This window comes from Colletotrichum lupini, chromosome 10 (assembly GCF_023278565.1).
Source record: "Colletotrichum lupini chromosome 10, complete sequence".
NCBI lineage: Eukaryota > Fungi > Ascomycota > Sordariomycetes > Glomerellales > Glomerellaceae > Colletotrichum > Colletotrichum lupini.
In genome coordinates, this window is record NC_064673.1 from 2,426,951 (window position 1) to 2,445,055 (window position 18,105).

The 18,105-nt window shown below is 37.9% G+C and overlaps 3 protein-coding genes across 3 annotated transcripts; all 3 read left to right on the forward strand.

Annotated features, from left to right (window-relative positions):
• Positions 1-8,723: 8,723 nt before the first annotated feature.
• On the forward strand, positions 8,724-9,609 carry CLUP02_17890 (uncharacterized protein; the record flags this gene model as incomplete). Its single annotated transcript, XM_049296794.1, has 5 exons — positions 8,724-8,773; positions 8,864-8,974; positions 9,044-9,152; positions 9,206-9,356; positions 9,467-9,609. 5 exons carry the CDS (start codon positions 8,724-8,726, stop codon positions 9,607-9,609), a joined length of 564 nt encoding a protein of 187 aa, XP_049138018.1.
• Positions 9,610-9,812: 203 nt separating this feature from the next.
• On the forward strand, positions 9,813-12,516 carry CLUP02_17891 (uncharacterized protein; the record flags this gene model as incomplete). The annotated part of the gene is made up of 2 exons (XM_049296795.1): positions 9,813-11,675; positions 11,800-12,516. The coding sequence occupies 2 exons, from the start codon at positions 9,813-9,815 to the stop codon at positions 12,514-12,516; spliced, it is 2,580 nt and encodes an 859-aa protein (XP_049138019.1).
• Positions 12,517-16,033: 3,517 nt separating this feature from the next.
• Positions 16,034-17,914, forward strand: CLUP02_17892 (acyltransferase; the record flags this gene model as incomplete). Its single annotated transcript, XM_049296796.1, has 1 exon — positions 16,034-17,914. The coding sequence occupies one exon, from the start codon at positions 16,034-16,036 to the stop codon at positions 17,912-17,914; it is 1,881 nt and encodes a 626-aa protein (XP_049138020.1).
• Between the last annotated feature and the right edge of the window lie 191 nt (positions 17,915-18,105).

The window sequence follows — 18,105 nt, forward strand, 5'->3', positions numbered from 1 at the left end:
TACAGCACACTAGAATAAACCGCCTCCCTTGATGCCTGATTTTGAGCATGCCTTCGCACATACTTGAATTATGGCATAGCTATATAATACATATTACGTAATAGGGATAGTAATCGTATCTTACGAAGTGCCCATTACGTACTGAATTACGTATCTATCTTAGATATTATATATATAGACCTTTTCTTTTTATCTATTTTTATTTTAATAGTTAAGTTATTTTTATTATATTTTATATACTTATTATTACGTATTATAATTCGTAATAATTATAAACCTAGCTTTTAATTAAGACCTTATATTATAATAATATACTTATTAATACGATTTTTATAATCTTTTTAAAATAACTAACTTATTTATATTTATTTTAACTTAAGCTAAATTAACTAGTTATAATAATTAAATTAAATAGTTTAACGTACTTTATATTATAAATAAGGGCGTCGGGGTTTAGAAATACGTTAACTTAAATATTTTAAATTCTAACGTATTCCTTAACCCTTTTATAACGCTTACTTCGTCCTCTAAATTTAAATAATTAATTATAACCCGTAATAAAAAAGAATTACGAGCTTACTAAGCCTATTATAAAGTATTTAAAAACGACTAAAGAAATTAAAAAATTCTTTATTAATAGTTTTTAAATATAATTCTTAGTACGAACTTTTTAACTTTTTTAAATATAAATAAATTATAGAATTAAGCTAGGTCTTTTTTTATAAAGCTAGTTATATTATTTATTTTATATAGATAAATTTATTTTTATATTATATTTATAAAGAGGATTTATATACTTAAGAATATTCAAAAATAATAAGAGCTTAATACTAAATATAAGTAATTTATAGTTTATAAACGTAACATTATTAATATATATATTAAAATCTTTACTTAGTAATTAGTAAAATTAATTAACGTTATACTATATAAATACGTATTTTAAAAAGTTATTAAAAATAGTACTAAGTTTAGTATATAGCGAATTATTAAATATTTAAAATAGGAATTTACGCCCTTTAAATTAATAATAAAGAATGCGGTTTAAGAAGAATATTAATAAGCCTTTAATAAAGCAAGGACTAGAATTAATTCTTAATATTAGTATAAAAAGTAGTAATTTACTTATTTTTAAGTTAAAATATATAATATTTTAAAAATTAGTAAAGAGATTACCGTACTTAATTTCTTAGTTATAATTAAGTTTAGACTTAACTTTATATAGGGCTAATATATATATAAAACTTTTAATAAATTAATAACTTTTAGAATATATACGAGGACCCTCGAAGAAATTATATATATATTTAATTTAGTAACTTAGGACGTATATACTAAACGACCTTTAGGTTAAAGAGGGGCTTATTTCATTTTTATTAAACGCTTTAACTTAGTTAACGATATAAATAATAAGAGTAATATTATATACTCTTATAATTACGTATACCTAGAATACTTTATAGTATATTAAAAATTAAAATAAGTATTTATAAATTAAAATATTAATAAGTTATTAATATAAATATTAAAGAGCTATATAAAAAAAGTCCTTATTATTATTAAATTAAATAAGTAAAAATTATTTTATAATAAGTTTAAAAAAGCTAGTTAGTTAAAGAATAATAGAACTTCTCAAAAACCTAGGTTTTTAAAAAGATCCTTTAACTAACTTATAGCGAGCTTATTAATAAACTAGGACGAGGGCTATATAGTTATTATATTTATAAAAAGTTAGGACTTAGAAATAAACGTAATTTTTAGTACCTTTATAAATAGTACTTATCCCTTTTTTTAAAATATAATAATAAATAGTTATAAAGTAATATATTTAGTTAATAATAAGAGCTTATTTAAACCCGAGAGTTACGTATTATTAAATAATAAAAATTATATTAAATTAAGAACTATTATATTATTTATTATTATATATAGTATTTATATTATAAAGGGCGTTTTAAACGGACCTAAAGGAAAGAGAACTTATAATTTAAAGCTTTAGAACGTTACTTATATTAAGGGATTTTATATTAATATAGTCTTAGAGACTCTATTAAATAGAAACGTACTTTAGTACTACGATCTAAATTATATTTTATAATAAAGAACGCTTTATAAGAGTATTATTAAAAAGTAGTTTATTTAAAATAATAATCTAATCTTTTTTAAATATAAGCTCTTTTAATCTTATCCTTTTTTTATAAACTTTAAGTATATTTTATAGAGCTTAATTCGTATTATATTATTAATTAATTATAAAAGTTTTTATTATTTATATTAACGTATTTATAAGAGGTTTAATAGCGCGCTCCTTTAGTATTTTAAAATAAGTTATTTTAAACTTAATACTTTTTATTAATTATTATATAAAACTTAAAATATGCATATTAAACCTTTATTATAAATTAAGTATAAAGTATATATATTATTTAAAACTAAAATGGTAGTTTTAAGAGGACTACCCTTAAGAAGAGCCTTACGGCTATAGTATTATATATATTAAGATCTTTTTTATTTTAAACTATTTCTTAGTAAATAATAATATATACCTATAGTTTTTAACGAATATAGTAAGTAATTTAAGGGGTTCTTTTTAAAGACTAAAATAGAAAAAGAAGTACTTTTTATATTATAAAGCCTCGAGGTAGCGATTCGTTATTAAAAAAGGACTCTAATTTACTTTTTTAAAAGTAATAATAAGATCGCCCTCTTAATTATAAACGTTAGATACGTATATAAGACGTAGTATAATAAGCTAAGAATTAAAATAAAACTTCTATTTTTAGATATAAAAGAACCCATAAGTAATATTAAAAAAGTAAGTTAACTCGTAATTATTAAAGTTCGAAAGATATACCTTTTTACGAACCTCTTTACGAATTTATAAAATAAAATAATATTAATAGTAATTTTTATTTATAATATTACTTTATAAGAGGCTAATAAAAGAGATTTACTTATTATAATAAAAATTAATTAATAAAAATAGTATTAATACTAATAATAATAGGTTACTAAGTACGGAATTCTAAACTAATTATTTTATATTTTAATAGCCTTTATATATATAATTACTAAGTATACCCTTTTTATAAGGATTATAAAAAGGGTATATATTAAAAAGAGTTTAAAGTACTTTTCTATAAGTATATAGGATACTTAGTTAAATATATATTAAAAATATATAACTTATATAAGGTCTAAGTACCCGTACTTAAGTAAGTATTTATTATAAAAAATATTAAGTTTAATAAAGAAGTTTTTTATAATCCCGTATATAAAGAGTAAGTTATTATAAATAAATAAGTAAATTTAGTAATTTAAGAGATATAAGAACTTTTTAATATTAATAATAAGTTAGTTTAAATATTTAGAAAAGTAGATCTAAACTTTAAAAATATTAATACTTAAAATAATTTTATAATTAAGAATAGTATTATTATTAAATTTTTAATTATTTAGGACGCTAAGTAATTAATAAACGTACTTTAAAGTGTAATTAATAAAGCTAAAGAGGCTAATGTAGTTTTATTATTATTATTAATTGTTACGAAGGTAACTTTGTTTACCTTATTATTCGCCTTATTATCAATATTACGTAAGCAAACTATATACCATATTAATCTACGATTTCTGTAGATTATTATAGGTATTGATTATATAAGTAATACTGCTTATATAAGCTTACGTAAGCAATAGAAAGTACTAGAAGGTAACTAAATAATCTGGAATTTACTCGAGGCGGAATTACGTATTACGATTATGCATTCACTTACGTATACGCTTATTAATTATATTATAATTAATAAGTAATAGAATATTCTAGTAGGAGGTTTTTATACCTATATATAGGCGTGTATTTACTTACCTAGACCTTTCGTTAAGTAAGCAACTTCTTATATAATAATTCAACTATATTACTCTCTTTATTACAAAAACCTCTTTTATATACGCTTATTTCCCCTATATTTATATATTCTTACTTCTATATAAATATTTACTTTCTATAACCTTTATAAGAATATCCCGTATTACCTCGTTAAAGCTATACGTGCTAGATTAATTAATAAAAAGCTATAAAGGAAAGTAATATAAGATATATGATATTTTATTAAATAATAAAAGGAGTAGTTTATAAGACCTACTTAAAACGCTCTAAAAGAGTTTAAAAACTATAACTTATTAAAATTAAATTTTAAAGCTTATTAAAGAAGTTTAGTAATATTAAATATTTCTTATTATAATTATAAAAGCTATTTAGGGATATTATAAATATAAAAGTAAAAAAGCTAAGGAATATTAATATATAAGAAGAGGTTAATTATAATTTTAAATAAGGGATCTTATTTTTATTAAAATAGGTATATACTTATAAGTACGACGTTAATAATAAGGTTAGCGAGGTAAAAGTATATATATATATAAAGGGGGATATATAACTACTTAACTCTTTATAAAATACGTACGCTTTAATACTTATTATAAAGGCCTTTAGGCTTATAATAGTAATAACTACCTAATTTAATTTTAAAATAAACTAATATAATATTATTAACGTATTCCTTAATATACTTTTTAAGAGTAAGAAACTAGTAATTATTAAACTCTTAAAGGGATATAAAGTTATTAATAAAATAAATAAGCTCTAATACGCTCTATATAGCCTTTAAAACTTACTAATTCTTTAGTTCTAAACTTTTATTTTTATATTTTATAATATAAATATAATATATAGTTATAAAAAGATTTATATTTACTAAACTATAAATAAGAAAGTAATATTAATATTTTATATTAATAACTTTATTATTTTATATTATTAAAATAACTAAAAAGTAGCTTAGGGGATTATTAATAATATAAAAAAATATATTAATTTTAAAAAGAATAGACTAATTAATTACTTTTTTAAAATACGGATTTTACGAAACTATATTACTTATAAGGTTTATTTTATTTATAATATATATATTAAGCGAGTTATTAAACGCTTCGATTTTATAGATTTATTATATTTAGTTACCCCTCTTTTTTAAAAAAGTTTAAACTAAACGAGGGGTAAGTAATAAAGGAGGAAATAAAGAGCTATTAAGAGAAGGTTAGGAGTATATTTTATATAGTTATTATAATTAGATTAGACGTCGCCTTTACTTATTTATAATTATTATAGTTCTTAACTAACCTAAGCGTAACTTATATAGTAGTTCTTTTCTAGCTTTATAAGTATAAAAGATCGACCTTAACGGGATCACGCTTTTAAAAGAAATTATATAATATAGTATACTTTTTAACTATATAATACGTATAATATATCCTAAGTACGCGCTTAACGTAATATAGTAATTTTAATACGAAAACTACTATTTAATTCGGGATAAGTAAGCTATTTTATAATAGCGCCGGTTAAAAAAGGTTAATAATAGAGGTTAGCTATAATAATTAGTTATAATAATTAGTTATAATAATTAGTTATAATAGTTAAAAGCGGCCCTTAACTATAGAGGTTCTAAACTTTAATAGTAATATAAAGGTTTTTTAAAAAAAAGGGCTAAATAGGCTAATATTTATTACTCATACTAGAGCTCGTAAAGATTTTTTTTATCCTTATCGCTTCTAATATTATTTAAAGCTACTCTCTATTTAAACTAAATAAATTTACTAAATAAATCTACTAAATAAATTTACTAAACAAATCTATTAAACAAATTTACTAAATAAACCTATTAATATATAAACTACTACCTCGACGAGAACTTACTTTATATAAAAAAATAGATTATACTAAACCTAGCTGCCTACGCGGGCTAGCACTAGGAGGTCCTGTGCGCGTTAGAGTGGGTGAAGCTCGCCCTATAGGCGGCTGGAATTACGTAGCGGAAGGTTAGGAGTTAATAAAAGGGAGATAATAGTCGAGTCGGTTAACTACTGTTTTAGTTAGTAGTTAGGTATAAAGCGTATTATACCTAGTTTTCCCTAATACGTAATACACGGTACGGCCCCGGTAGATTGCTCCGTCGGGGGGCTAAGCGTAACTTATATTAAAGTAATTAACTATTATATTTAATATTTTTATACAATAAGATATTTTGTGCTCTATTATAGTAGTATACCGAGTGCGCAATTATTACTTTTAATTAGAAATACTAGCTTTATGAATAACAAAGTAATATAACGATTATTTTAGGAATATATAATATTCTTTTTTAGCGGCCTAATTTAATAAAAATTAGTATGCTAAGTAATAGTTACGATATTAATTACTAAAGCTAAGCTTTTTTATTTTAAAAAAACTATAAAAAAGACTATAGTTTTAAAGCGCTTTTTTAAGGATATTACCCTTAATTTAAAAAAAGTATAGTTAGTTAATTACGATAATTAGTAAACGATTTAACTTATTATAAAAAAAGGAAAAAGAATAATTATTTAACTTTATTATATTAATATATAGAATATATAACTAAGATAAGAGTATATTAGAAGTAGCTTCGAAGTTATTTATATATTAATAAAAAATATATTAATAAGTAGACTTATTAAAAACCTTTTACGAGCTAAGTTTAAATATTTCTATATATTTTTTAATTTTTATAATATATAAAAAGCTATTATAAATAGTTAAAATAGTTAAAAATAATTAATTTAAACTATATTTAAAAAAACTTAATACCTAAAAATAAATAATAAATAGAACTTAGAGTACGGCCCGGAGGCTTAAAATAAATAAAATAAAAACTTTTTATAGCCTCAAGGCTTAAATTCTTAAAATAACTTTATTTTATAAAGTATATATATATAAAATAAGACCTAGGCTTATATTTATTATTTAAACTCTTAGTTTATAAAGTACGTAATTATTAAGAATATAGTATTATTAAAGAAGAGGGTTAGTATACGTATTAAGAAATATATTTTATATATTTCGAAATTTATAAAACTAAGAGTAATAGGGGTAATAAGGGGCGTAAGAACTAAAATAATTATTAAGTTAACGACTTAGGGTATAAAAATAAGTAATATAATAAGAAGTTAATTATAAATAATTATAATAAATATAAGAGAGGACTAGGGGTATATATTAAAAAAGTCCTTTATATAAAAGCTAATATAGTTTTTATATATCCTCTAGTTATTATATATCTAGCGGACGATATTATAAAACTTAATAATATTTTATTAAAATTATAATTAAAAGTGCGCTTTTTAATAATAAAAAAGGATAATATATTTATAAAAAAGGGAGCGTTATTTATAATAACCTCGGTAAGAGCCTAGGCTATTAGCTATAAAACGACTAATATATTAATATATTTTTTAACTAAATAGCTATTAAAATAGTACGTATATTAGTTATTATTTTTTATAAAATAATAATTACTATCCTTAGGGTCGGTATACTAAAGGGCTATTTTAAAATAGGGTAAGTATTAGATTTCTTATTCTTTAAAAGCCTCTTTTTTAAGCTTTTTAAGGACTAAGTATACGTTAAATAGGCCTAAAATAGTAAAAAGAACTATACTTATTACGGAGGGTATTTTAGTTTCTTAGTATTTTTTTTTATTTTTTATTACTTTTTTAAAAAGAGCTAGTCTTATGTTTTTTAAATTTTAAAATAATATTAAATATAAACTTTTAAAATAATAAGTATATAATAATTTTTTTTTAAAAAGCTTATTATTTAAATTAGTTTTATTTTTATTTTTAAGCTCTAAAGGGGGGATAAGTAAAAGCTTATTAAAGTTCTTACTATTATTATTTATTTTATTATTATCTTTATTATAACCGCTAAAGAGAGCCTCGAACTTAATAAAATCCTTAATATTTTAATTAATAGTTTTAATATCCTCTTAGCTAAAGAAAAAAAGCTTAATAGCTAGGCCTTAATAAATAAATAAGAGGTTATAAGGGAAAGTAATAACTTAAAAGGGCTTATTAATATTGTTATTTATTTAAACTCTTAATAAATTATATAATACGTATATAAGAAGTATTATAAAAATTATATAAAACTTATTATTATTTTTAAATATATTAAATATTTATATTTAAAATAAAATTAATAAACGATTTAATAATATAAGTATATATACGTAATAAACGGGGGTATTTATAATAATTATAAAAAGTTAAAAAGAGGAAAAAAAATAATAACTAAGTAACGCTATAAGAATTTAAATATATATAAAGTAGCTAAATAGCCTCGCTCTTAGTAATTTATATACTAAAAGTAATAAAATACGCGCTATTCTAAGTTAGGATTTTATTTAGTTTAAATAAAGGGATATATTTATAATAAACGCGGTTTAAAAAATATATATCCCTTATAGTTATTTTTTTTTTTTTATATTTAACTAAATTAGGCCTTTATAAGGGTATTTAGAGATTTTATTTTAAGTATAATAGCTCCTTAATAGTAGTAATTAAGGGGTATATTACGTAATAAGGATAGTAATCGTATCTTATAAAGTGCCCGTTACGTACTAAATTACGTATTTATTTTAAATATTATATATATAGACCTTTTCTTTTTATCTATTTTTACTTTAATAGTTAAGCTACTTTTATTGTACTCCGTATGCCTATTACTACGTGCTATAACTCGTGATAATACACGAGCGCCTTGTTTTGAAATGTAGTATCCTTATATTTTGATCAGGCGAAAAAGAATCCCCCCTTTTCCTCAGCTCCTTCAAGTGAAAGGAAAACTTCTTCATTATTTCGCTAGCATTATGATACAAAATTTCCATTGCTCACGTGTAGTGGAAACCCTTACCGGTCGGTCCAGGCACGTGGGGGACCAGCTACATGACTCAGGCGAATGAGGTCCAAGTTCCCGTTCTTTGAAAGGGGTTGCCACTGATGACCTAAGCCTCCCGGCATTTCTAGAGTCTAGACCGCGCTCCCAGCGGACCGCGCAAACCAAACATAGCGCCGAAATCGAACATGTGGTTCTCAATGAGGCGGTAGAACTGGGCATGGAGTGATGGGAAGACCCTTGAGTTTAGCCCCTGGCGGAACAGATATTTACGGCAGCAGAGACACAGACAAGATTTCTGGTTGGCCGAGCTCGGATGACAGCAAGCTGCAGCGAATCGGGTGCTTCCGAGTGGGAACCACACCATCGAGGGGAACTCTCGAGTCTTATGCAGGATCTTCGGGTTCGCCCTAAGGCCATCCTATGGCACTAGTTTTCTTGCAACCTCATAGACAGCTCCGTGATATTGTGTCATCTCGACTGACATGGCGGTTTATCACCATTTCCGAAGGCCAGCACATCATCCGAAAGACGCGTCAAAGAGAAAAGGGAAAGCCCATGACGACATGTTTAGTTCCATATTGCATACCATCCGCAAGCCAAGGCCGTGCAGCGACTCACAGGGAGCCCCCTGGCGAATGACGGCAAGCATCCCGATTTTGTTAGGTAATAGCAAGTCGGGCCCTAACGAACTTGCGCCAAAACATGGTGTGCTAGCACGTTCATGGAAATTCGATCTGCTGCTTCTCGTGGAGCGGTTTCGGCCCAAGTGGAGTTTGATGGATACGAGGAAGTATTTCCGGTATGAGAACCTTTCCAGGTTACCGGAGGGTCCGGGTGACAAGTTGCCGACGTCGTGAACCGCCGGTCCGGTTCTACTTATAAGAAAGGGGTCTTCCCCCATACTTTTCCCCACGATCCACTTGTGCCTCCCACAAGGTCAGAATTTTTCTTTGGTAATATATTGTGCTTTTGTCTCTTGCTTTTCTGCTTCTTCTCTCGGCTCCATTCTGCTCCGCTGCCAACTTAGAAGATACTCGCTCGCTTTCTGACCGTCGATGCAATGGCGGGAATCTCACAGTCCTCTCCCGATGATGACCCTGGTCCCGAGCCCGGCGGCATCGGCTCGGCCTCTACGGCGGCACCTGAGCCGGTGGAATCCGCTTCCGAGCCAACATCCGGCTCCGACACGGCCGGGACAAGCATGCCTTCCGAGGCCGCAGCTGCAGCCGCCCTAAGGAAAGAGAAAGGCCGCGTCCGATTTAACAGCAATGCGGCCGCGACCAAGCCTCCTACATCACCACCAGCAGTCCCAACTACACCCAAGCTTGCTCCGGCACAGCCTACCAGACCATCTATCCTACGAGGTGGTTCCGGCAGTTCCATTCCTACCGTGGCTACTTTCGCCAAAGAGGAACCCCATCCGCCGGATGAGAATGAACGCCAAGAGGCCAAGTCTGCCGCGGCAGCTGCTCAAGAGCGAGCCCGGCAGATGGCTGAGAATGTTCACTTCGGCTCGCCGACGCGCGAAAACCGAGACTCACTCGAGTCCGCTACTACCACCACCGCAAGCGAGTATGACCTCGGAGGAGGAGAGGGAGCCGGAGGATACATTGCTCTCCAAGATCTCCATTCCCGCCAGCCACTCAATGGCGATTCAGCCGAGGCTGAGAAGAAAGCTCACGAGCACCATGCCGCCCTGAACGACGAGGCTTACAAAATTGTAAGAGCTCACACCTGGCGCCTCGCCGAGAAACCCGAGAGCGTCGCCGGTCCATCCAACGCCCAGGAAGCAGACATCCACAAGGTCACCGAGCATCTCCTACAAGAGATCAACGATGGTCAATACGATGGTGTTTACTCTGTCCCTGCGCCCACGGAGTACCGCGGTAGCGTTCTTTCGCAGCTTCTAAAGCTGTACAAGCCTGCGGAATCAGGCAATCAGTACCAGTCGTCCGGGCAGACCAATCGCAGCTCCGTCACCTCTTTCTCCTTTGGTGGACCGCTGCCGGGAGCGGGCACGCCGGGCTCCAACTCAGGCACCGCGACCCCCACGACGCCCAAGAAGAAGAAGTGGTACGAGGCAAACCGCTCCCAGGAGACCCTCGTCAACCTCATCGAAGCCTCGGCCCGCCTCGCCAACCCTAATACGCAAGGAAAGACTGACGAGTCACCCAAGAATGGCAAGGCGGCTGGTAAAAAGACGCGGCCGAAGCATAAGCGAACCGCCAGCAACTCCATCGCTGCGTACCTAGCCAGACAAGAAGAGGAGGCCAAGATTACTGTCCACATCGCTGAGACGCTTTCCAGACAGGAGTATATCATCACACTCTGCAAGGCTTTGATGCTCTTTGGTGCACCAACGCATCGTCTCGAGGAGTACCTCAGCACAACGGCCAAGGTCCTTGAGATTGATGGTCATTTCCTGTATCTCCCAGGATGCATGATCATCTCTTTCGACGATCGGTCCACCCATACAACCGAAGTCCGCATCGTCCGCGTAGCCCAGGGTATCGACCTCGGAAAGCTCAGAGACGCGCATCACGTCTATAAGGAAGTCATTCACGATGTCGTCAGCGTCGACGAGGGCATTCAACGATTGGACACCCTCATCAAGGTCAAGGACAAGTTCCACGCCTGGATCCGAGTTCTTGTCTTTGGTCTAACCAGCGCCACGGCTGCCCCCTTCTCGTTCGGCGCTCGCATGATTGATCTCCCGCTATGCTTCTTCTTTGGCTGCCTCGTCGGTTTTCTGCAGCTCATCGTGGCTGCCAACTCCAAGCTATACAGTAACGTCCTCGAGGTGACGGCTACCGTCCTGGTAAGTTTCTTGGCACGAGCCTTCGGCAGTATCAAGGGCGGCGAGCTCTTCTGCTTCTCGGCCCTGGCCCAGGGAGGCATCGTCATGCTTCTACCTGGATACCTAGTTTGTAAGTGACCTCTTCGCGCTACCTACCCCATCGTGATGTTCCGCTCGAGCTGTACCTCCTTTTTCTCTGCGCTTCTCGCGTACGTGTTGGGGATGCTACTTGCCTACGGGCACCAAAAACCTAGGACAAGCCGCTGATGGCCCAGTGTGTTCCGCCCTCGAGCTCCAGTCCCGCGCCATCGTCCCCGGTTCGATTCGCATCGTCTACGCCATCATTTACTCCCTCTTCCTCGGCTTCGGCATCACGATCGGCGCTGTCCTCTACGGCATGTTCGACGAAAATGCCGTCTCCACGACAAGCTGCACCAACTCGATCCCCACTTACTACACCTTCATCTTCGTGCCCCTTTTCGTCCTCTGCATCAGTGTCCTGTATCAGGCTAAATGGCGCCAGATGCCTGTCATGCTCGTTGTTGCCTTCGCCGGCTACATTGTCAACTACTTTAGTAGTTTGCGCTTCAGCGCCGCACCACAGGTCGCCAATGCCCTCGGCGCGCTTACTGTTGGTGTCCTGGCGAACCTGTACTCGCGTCTGAGGCACGGCGTCGCGGCAGCCACACTCATTCCGGCCATCTTCACGCAGGTGCCCGGAGGTCTGGCGTCTACCGGAGGATTGCTGAGTGGTCTGAGTGCGGCCAACGCAATCACCAACTCGACGCACGCCGTCAATGGCACAAGCTCTGTTCAATACTCTGGAGGCGAGTCCCTGAATACGGTCGTATTCAACGTCGCCGCCTCCATGATCCAGATTGCCATCGGTATTGCCGTTGGTCTGTTCATCAGCGCGTTGATCATCTACCCGCTCGGCAAGCGCCGCAGCGGTCTGTTCAGTTTCTGAACATGTGCCAAGCCACACGCCTGGCATATTCAACTGCAACTTCGTAGTCTTCTCTTCAAGTCCTGTTCTCTTTTTTAGCATCATGTCTAGCCTTTAGTCCATCGTATTCCACTGGACCATTCCATGTAGTTCAACAACCCAAATCAGGCCGGTGGCGGCGCCCTGCCCTACTTCAAGGCCTTTCATAGCGATCATAGCACCAGTCCTTCAAGAGGAAACAACAGCAAAAGTAAAAGTCATGTACGTATGTAGATTATTGCAAACTAGGAAAATGCAAGGCGTTGGGGTAGATAGAAAGGAACTCAGTCATTACCGATGATCTCGTACTTTAATCTAAGCTGCCTTCGATGTTACGGAAGACCTTTCACGAGTGCTGATGTCGCAACGATGTCTTGTACACTTTTTAGGGGCGTCCAAAGCATCGGAGTTCCCTCACTCTTGGTCTACCATACACGGCGATAGAGCAAGGAGACAGCCGAATTATCCTCCGCAATGCACAGGGCGATTCAAGAGATAACGCCAGACCGAGTACCTGAAACTGATGAATTGGTACGGTAGCTTCAATGGAGAGAGGGAGGGAGGGAGGCATTGTGGCAACCGCGTTGGACGAGACAAATAGTGATGAACCCTTACCCACGAGTCAACTTCAGCATTGTACAAACGATGAGAGAAAACGACATGGAGATATGCTATCGTAGCTAACAATCTAGATCATCGCGATCTTTGGCCAAACTCATCTATCGCAGTTGTCGGTTGACGAGATCTTGGCGAGGCGCAAAAGGCGGAAGTGCGCCACACAATGTCTTAGGCCCGGCCCGAAAGTTCGCACTCGATCTTGGTCTCAGTTTGACGTACGGAATGAGATAACAGTGCGAAGATCGCCGCCCAGCGCGCCTGACATTGATGCACGCTGGCAATGTGTGAAAGGGCCGACGACGTCAAGGGTTAATGCTTTCAGAAGATACCGTTCCCAAAGGGCGAATCGCTGCCTTTCGCGATGCTTCATCTGACTTCACCTGTTACACTGCTCTGTCGAGGCTACACAACATCATTAATAATGTCTCTGATCTCGACAAGCAACCTTGGCAGGTGCCACGATACGTGCGCATGATAGACGTCGAAAAACGACGTCATGTATACTAGATTACACACGCATACCCATAACGAACTTCCGTTCAAAGCCAACTCTGCCAATAGCCCTTTGGAAGAACTTCAACGGTGAGCCTCAGCACGACCAGTCACATGTTCATCTTTAGATCACACTTCGCTCTCCTTTTCATAAGCTCCCAGTGCCTCCTCAATCATCCTCGAGTGTGTTAGAACACCTGATAAAACAACTTCATGGAGTTGTTATACGGAGCGGCAATCGCATGCGTAATTTGCCATTCTCAATGATAGCAGAAAGATGTGACTTCGTAGTAAAAAAATACTCAACAAATCAAAAATTTAATACTTTACTACCTTGCCCAGGAAGTGAACAATTTTACGTGCCGTAATCGGAAGAAGGCAAGCCAGCGCGCAATTGAGCATCACTATTGTCCTAGCTTAGTCGGTCACAAGTTTGCCGCAAGCCAAAGTGCTTTCAACACGCTTAGCACTCGTGCTCTCTGGCTTCTGGTTACATGTGGCGTTGCGTGCTCAAGATGCTTTGAACCCCGATTTCGGGGTGATAGCGGCACTGACAATAGTGTAGCATTATCTCAGCTTTTCTCAGCTCAGATAAGTCTCCTCTGAACTCGTGGTGCGCCAAGTCTAAATCGTGAAATGAGTATCAGTGCCACGAGTGCATTACTGCATATAATCTTTTGGTAAAAAGCCCTTGCTCGTCCGGGGGTCATGCGGCTTGTCAATATGGCTGCGTGTGCGGCTGTATCTGCAGTTGTGGGATGAGGCATTTTCACAAAGCGCCTCACTAAGTCGTCGCTACTCTTCGTGTGATCATACCCCTCGTAGAGGCTGACAAGACTCTGTGTTGGTCCAGGCCCCTCAACCTTAAACGCATTAAGCATCGTAGTATTCGGTCAAGCGTCCAGGATCCCGATCCGTCACCTGCATCAGAGAGCTTTCTTCAGCTTTCCGGATTGGATCACGTTGAGGGGTCTCCAACGTCCACAGCCGAAGCGAAGCCAAATGAGTAAGTAATGGCTTACTTGACCCTTCTTCAATCTCTTTCTTCAAAAGTGAGTCAAAATTCAGCTTTTGCGACATCAACGCTGTCCATCGGATGTGATGTCACTTCCAAGGAAAGCACATATGGCCTCCAGGGTAGAAAAGGCGGGCTTCGAAGAGTATCTCAAAAGTCAGGGTGTCAGTGGCTCGCGATTTATGGTTACACAAGCCCGGAAATCACCAAGTCTTATTACGAGAGGCTATGCCACGATCAGCGATTGGTAATTCGGATCTCGCAGTAGAGAGAACGTCTTCGGCGCGGACAAGAGACAGAGCCAAGCTAATGTGAGACAGTAAGCGCCTCCGGCCGATTACGCCAACGCCAAGTAAACGTCCCGTTTTGGGCCGCAACTTAACATGCCAGTCTAAGCTTCTTTGGAATGGATCCAGGTGTCAATTCAGTTGGGAAATCTGCACAGCCGAGATAGGCAGCGGATCCCGTGGATTTCATAACTTGGAGTTGTTGAATGACGGGTCTGAAATGCAAAGTTGCAAGAATGTTTGGAAGATGAGGAGAATTTATGAGCATTCCTCTTCGCCAGTTATTGCCATGCCCATCTATAACACCAGATCGAGCCCGAGTCGGGATACTTTGAGTAAACCTTGACTCGGGAACACAAGACACCCGCCGCCGGGTTCCGCCCTGTCAAAGACACGAGACGACACAAGCCGATTTCCACCTTCAGGTTTCACCCCAACTTTTTTCTTGGTGTGAGGTGTCAGCCCGTCCGAACGAAAGCGTCAACTTTGTTCGGGAAGCTTAACAATCGTAATTAAGTGCCCGGTTCTAACGATTTTCGATTCAAAAAGCCTCCATCTGGCCGCCACCTTTCTGCTTACCGCAAACAACGTTTCTCAAGCACAGCGGCCGGCCCGAAGTCACCATTCTGTCATACCGGCTGGCTTACACGCACTTACACAGATCGCTCACCTCAACCCAGAGCTGCCACATGCCACCGACGCGAAGGGGGCTTTTCCTATAGAGGAGCTGTGGCTCGGGAGCCGAGACGGATTTTGACGTGGAGTTACGTTCTGGCCATCATCGCTAAGTAGTTAAGTACGGATTCGAGGAGGGCATCGTCATTTGCGGCTGAAAGCTAGGAGCGAGAGGTCGGCACGGAGTAATTATTGCATCCCACACTTGTACAGACGAGGCTCAAAGAGGGCGATCTTGGGTGAGAGACCCCGCCGAGAGTCTTCGGGGGCCCGTATAACAACTTTGGAACCACCTTTCTCGACATCCAGGGTACCTCCCTCGCCCAGTCCTTCCCGACTCTATTCTCTCCGCACCGTTAGCCAAGGGACACACTTCTTCTTTGAATAGGTTGCTTGGCTATCAACCTTCAACATGCGGTTCACAAACCCATTCTCGCATCCTCCACGGGACACATACGAGCAGCACTCTCTCATCGCCGAACAAGATGGCCGAGCTTCACCGTCAACAGAATCGCTGGACGAGATCATCGAAATTGAGAAGCGCGAATACCCCTTCCTGATCTCAGTAAGATCCGCACGGAATTCAGTATCCTCATTCCTCAACGAACACCTCCACCTCGGCGGCGACCTGACATGGACAGACCGCCTCCTCACACTCCTCACCACCCTGAAGCCATTCATCTTCCTCTTCCTTCCTACGTTCTTCATCAGCCCCTTCAACTACTTTACTACAGCCCCGAGCCAGCGACCAAAGCCCAGAAAGTTGGGCCCAACAGCATACCTAGACGGCCTCCGCGGCGTCGCAGCCTTTGTGGTCTACATCTTTCACTTCTCCTACCTCTGGTTCCCAGACCTCCGATGGGGCTACGGCTTCGCGGGCCACCAGATGTTCTGGCAGATGCCCATCGTCCGGGCCCTGCACTCTGGCCGCGCCAGTGTCACCGTCTTCTTCGTCATCTCAGGCTTCGTCCTCACCCTGAAGACCGTATCGATGATCCACAAGCGCAAGATGGACCAGGCTCTTAGTGCCCTAGCCGGCTCCGCCTTCCGCCGCCCCTTCAGGCTGTACCTCCCCATCTTTGCGTCGACCTTCATCATCGCTCTCCTGGTGTATGGTGGAGAGTATGTAAGAGATCCCTCGGGAGCACCTGTACCGCCCCGGGGCCCGAGTCTCGACCAGCAGCTGCAGCACTGGTTCTGGAGCACGGTCAACCTGATGAACCCGTTCCGACCAATTGTCAACAGGGAGAACATGAAGGGGAGCGAGTATGACGGGCATCTCTGGACGATCCCCGTCGAATTCAAAGGCTCGCTGCTCGTCTTCTTCCTCTTGCTCATCTTTGCGCGAGCCAAGAGATGGATTCATATGGTTGGTGTCACGGGTGTTACCCTCTGGCTGGTCCACATCGGCGACTGGGACCAGGCTCTCTTCTGCGCCGGACTCCTCCTCGCAGAGCTCTCCATCATCATGCCCAACACCGCCCCAACGACAGAAACACCCGAAGACCGGCTCCCTAGCTACAGACTGCGCATCGTCAAGAGATACGGCTCAAAGTCCGTCCTCATCTTCCGCCACGCAGGGACACTAGCCCTCTTCTTCCTCGGCCTGCATCTCTTCTCCTACCCAGAGTACTACGGCGCCTCAACCCCGGGCTTCATCACAATCTCGCAATGGGTGCCAGACTACTACAAAGCAATGGGCGACCGGACCCAACTCTACTGGAACTCCATCGGCGCCATCATCTTCATCTTCGCCCTGATGTACTCCCCGCCCGTCACCTTCAACCTCAAGTCCCTGCTACTCAGGGGTCGCAACATCCGTCTGCCCTGGCACCAAACCACCCCGGATCTCGACGACGACGAAAAGGAAGAGCTCGCAGCAGCAGCTACATCTTCCTCCTCTGCGGAACCCGAGGCAGAAAAAGCTGAACCGCTTCTCCAGCGCCCCTTCACCACGAGCTTCGCGCAGTACCTCGGACAGATCTCCTACTCACTGTACCTGTGGCACGGCGCCATCAACCACATGGTGGGAGTCAGGTGGCTTTCGCCGGCGCATGGCGCGTTGTCGCTTGCCGGTGCCCAGGCCAAGGTGCTCACGGAGGGCGGGAACACCGCCGGTGCTACTGAGATGGTGAACAAGGCCTGGGGCGCCTACGAGCTTGCGTTCTTCTGGGGATCGCTGGTGAACACACTGGCTCTGTTGTGGGCAAGTGATGTGTTTAATCGGATAGTTGATGTAAATGCTGTCAAGTTGACTCGTTGGCTTGGTGAGAAGGCATGGAGGAAGGATTGATCCAGTTCGATACTGAGAGATCACATTAGCGAATTTACGAGCATTGCACTTTCGATAAGTGTCCTAATAACATCGTTAAGTCAAATTTTATGATAATTATTCCACCCAACGTCCCAAGCGTGTATGAGATACCTCCAGCCTCTTGCTCAATGAGTAGTGTGATGATGCTAGCCCGTCTACTTGTCGGATCC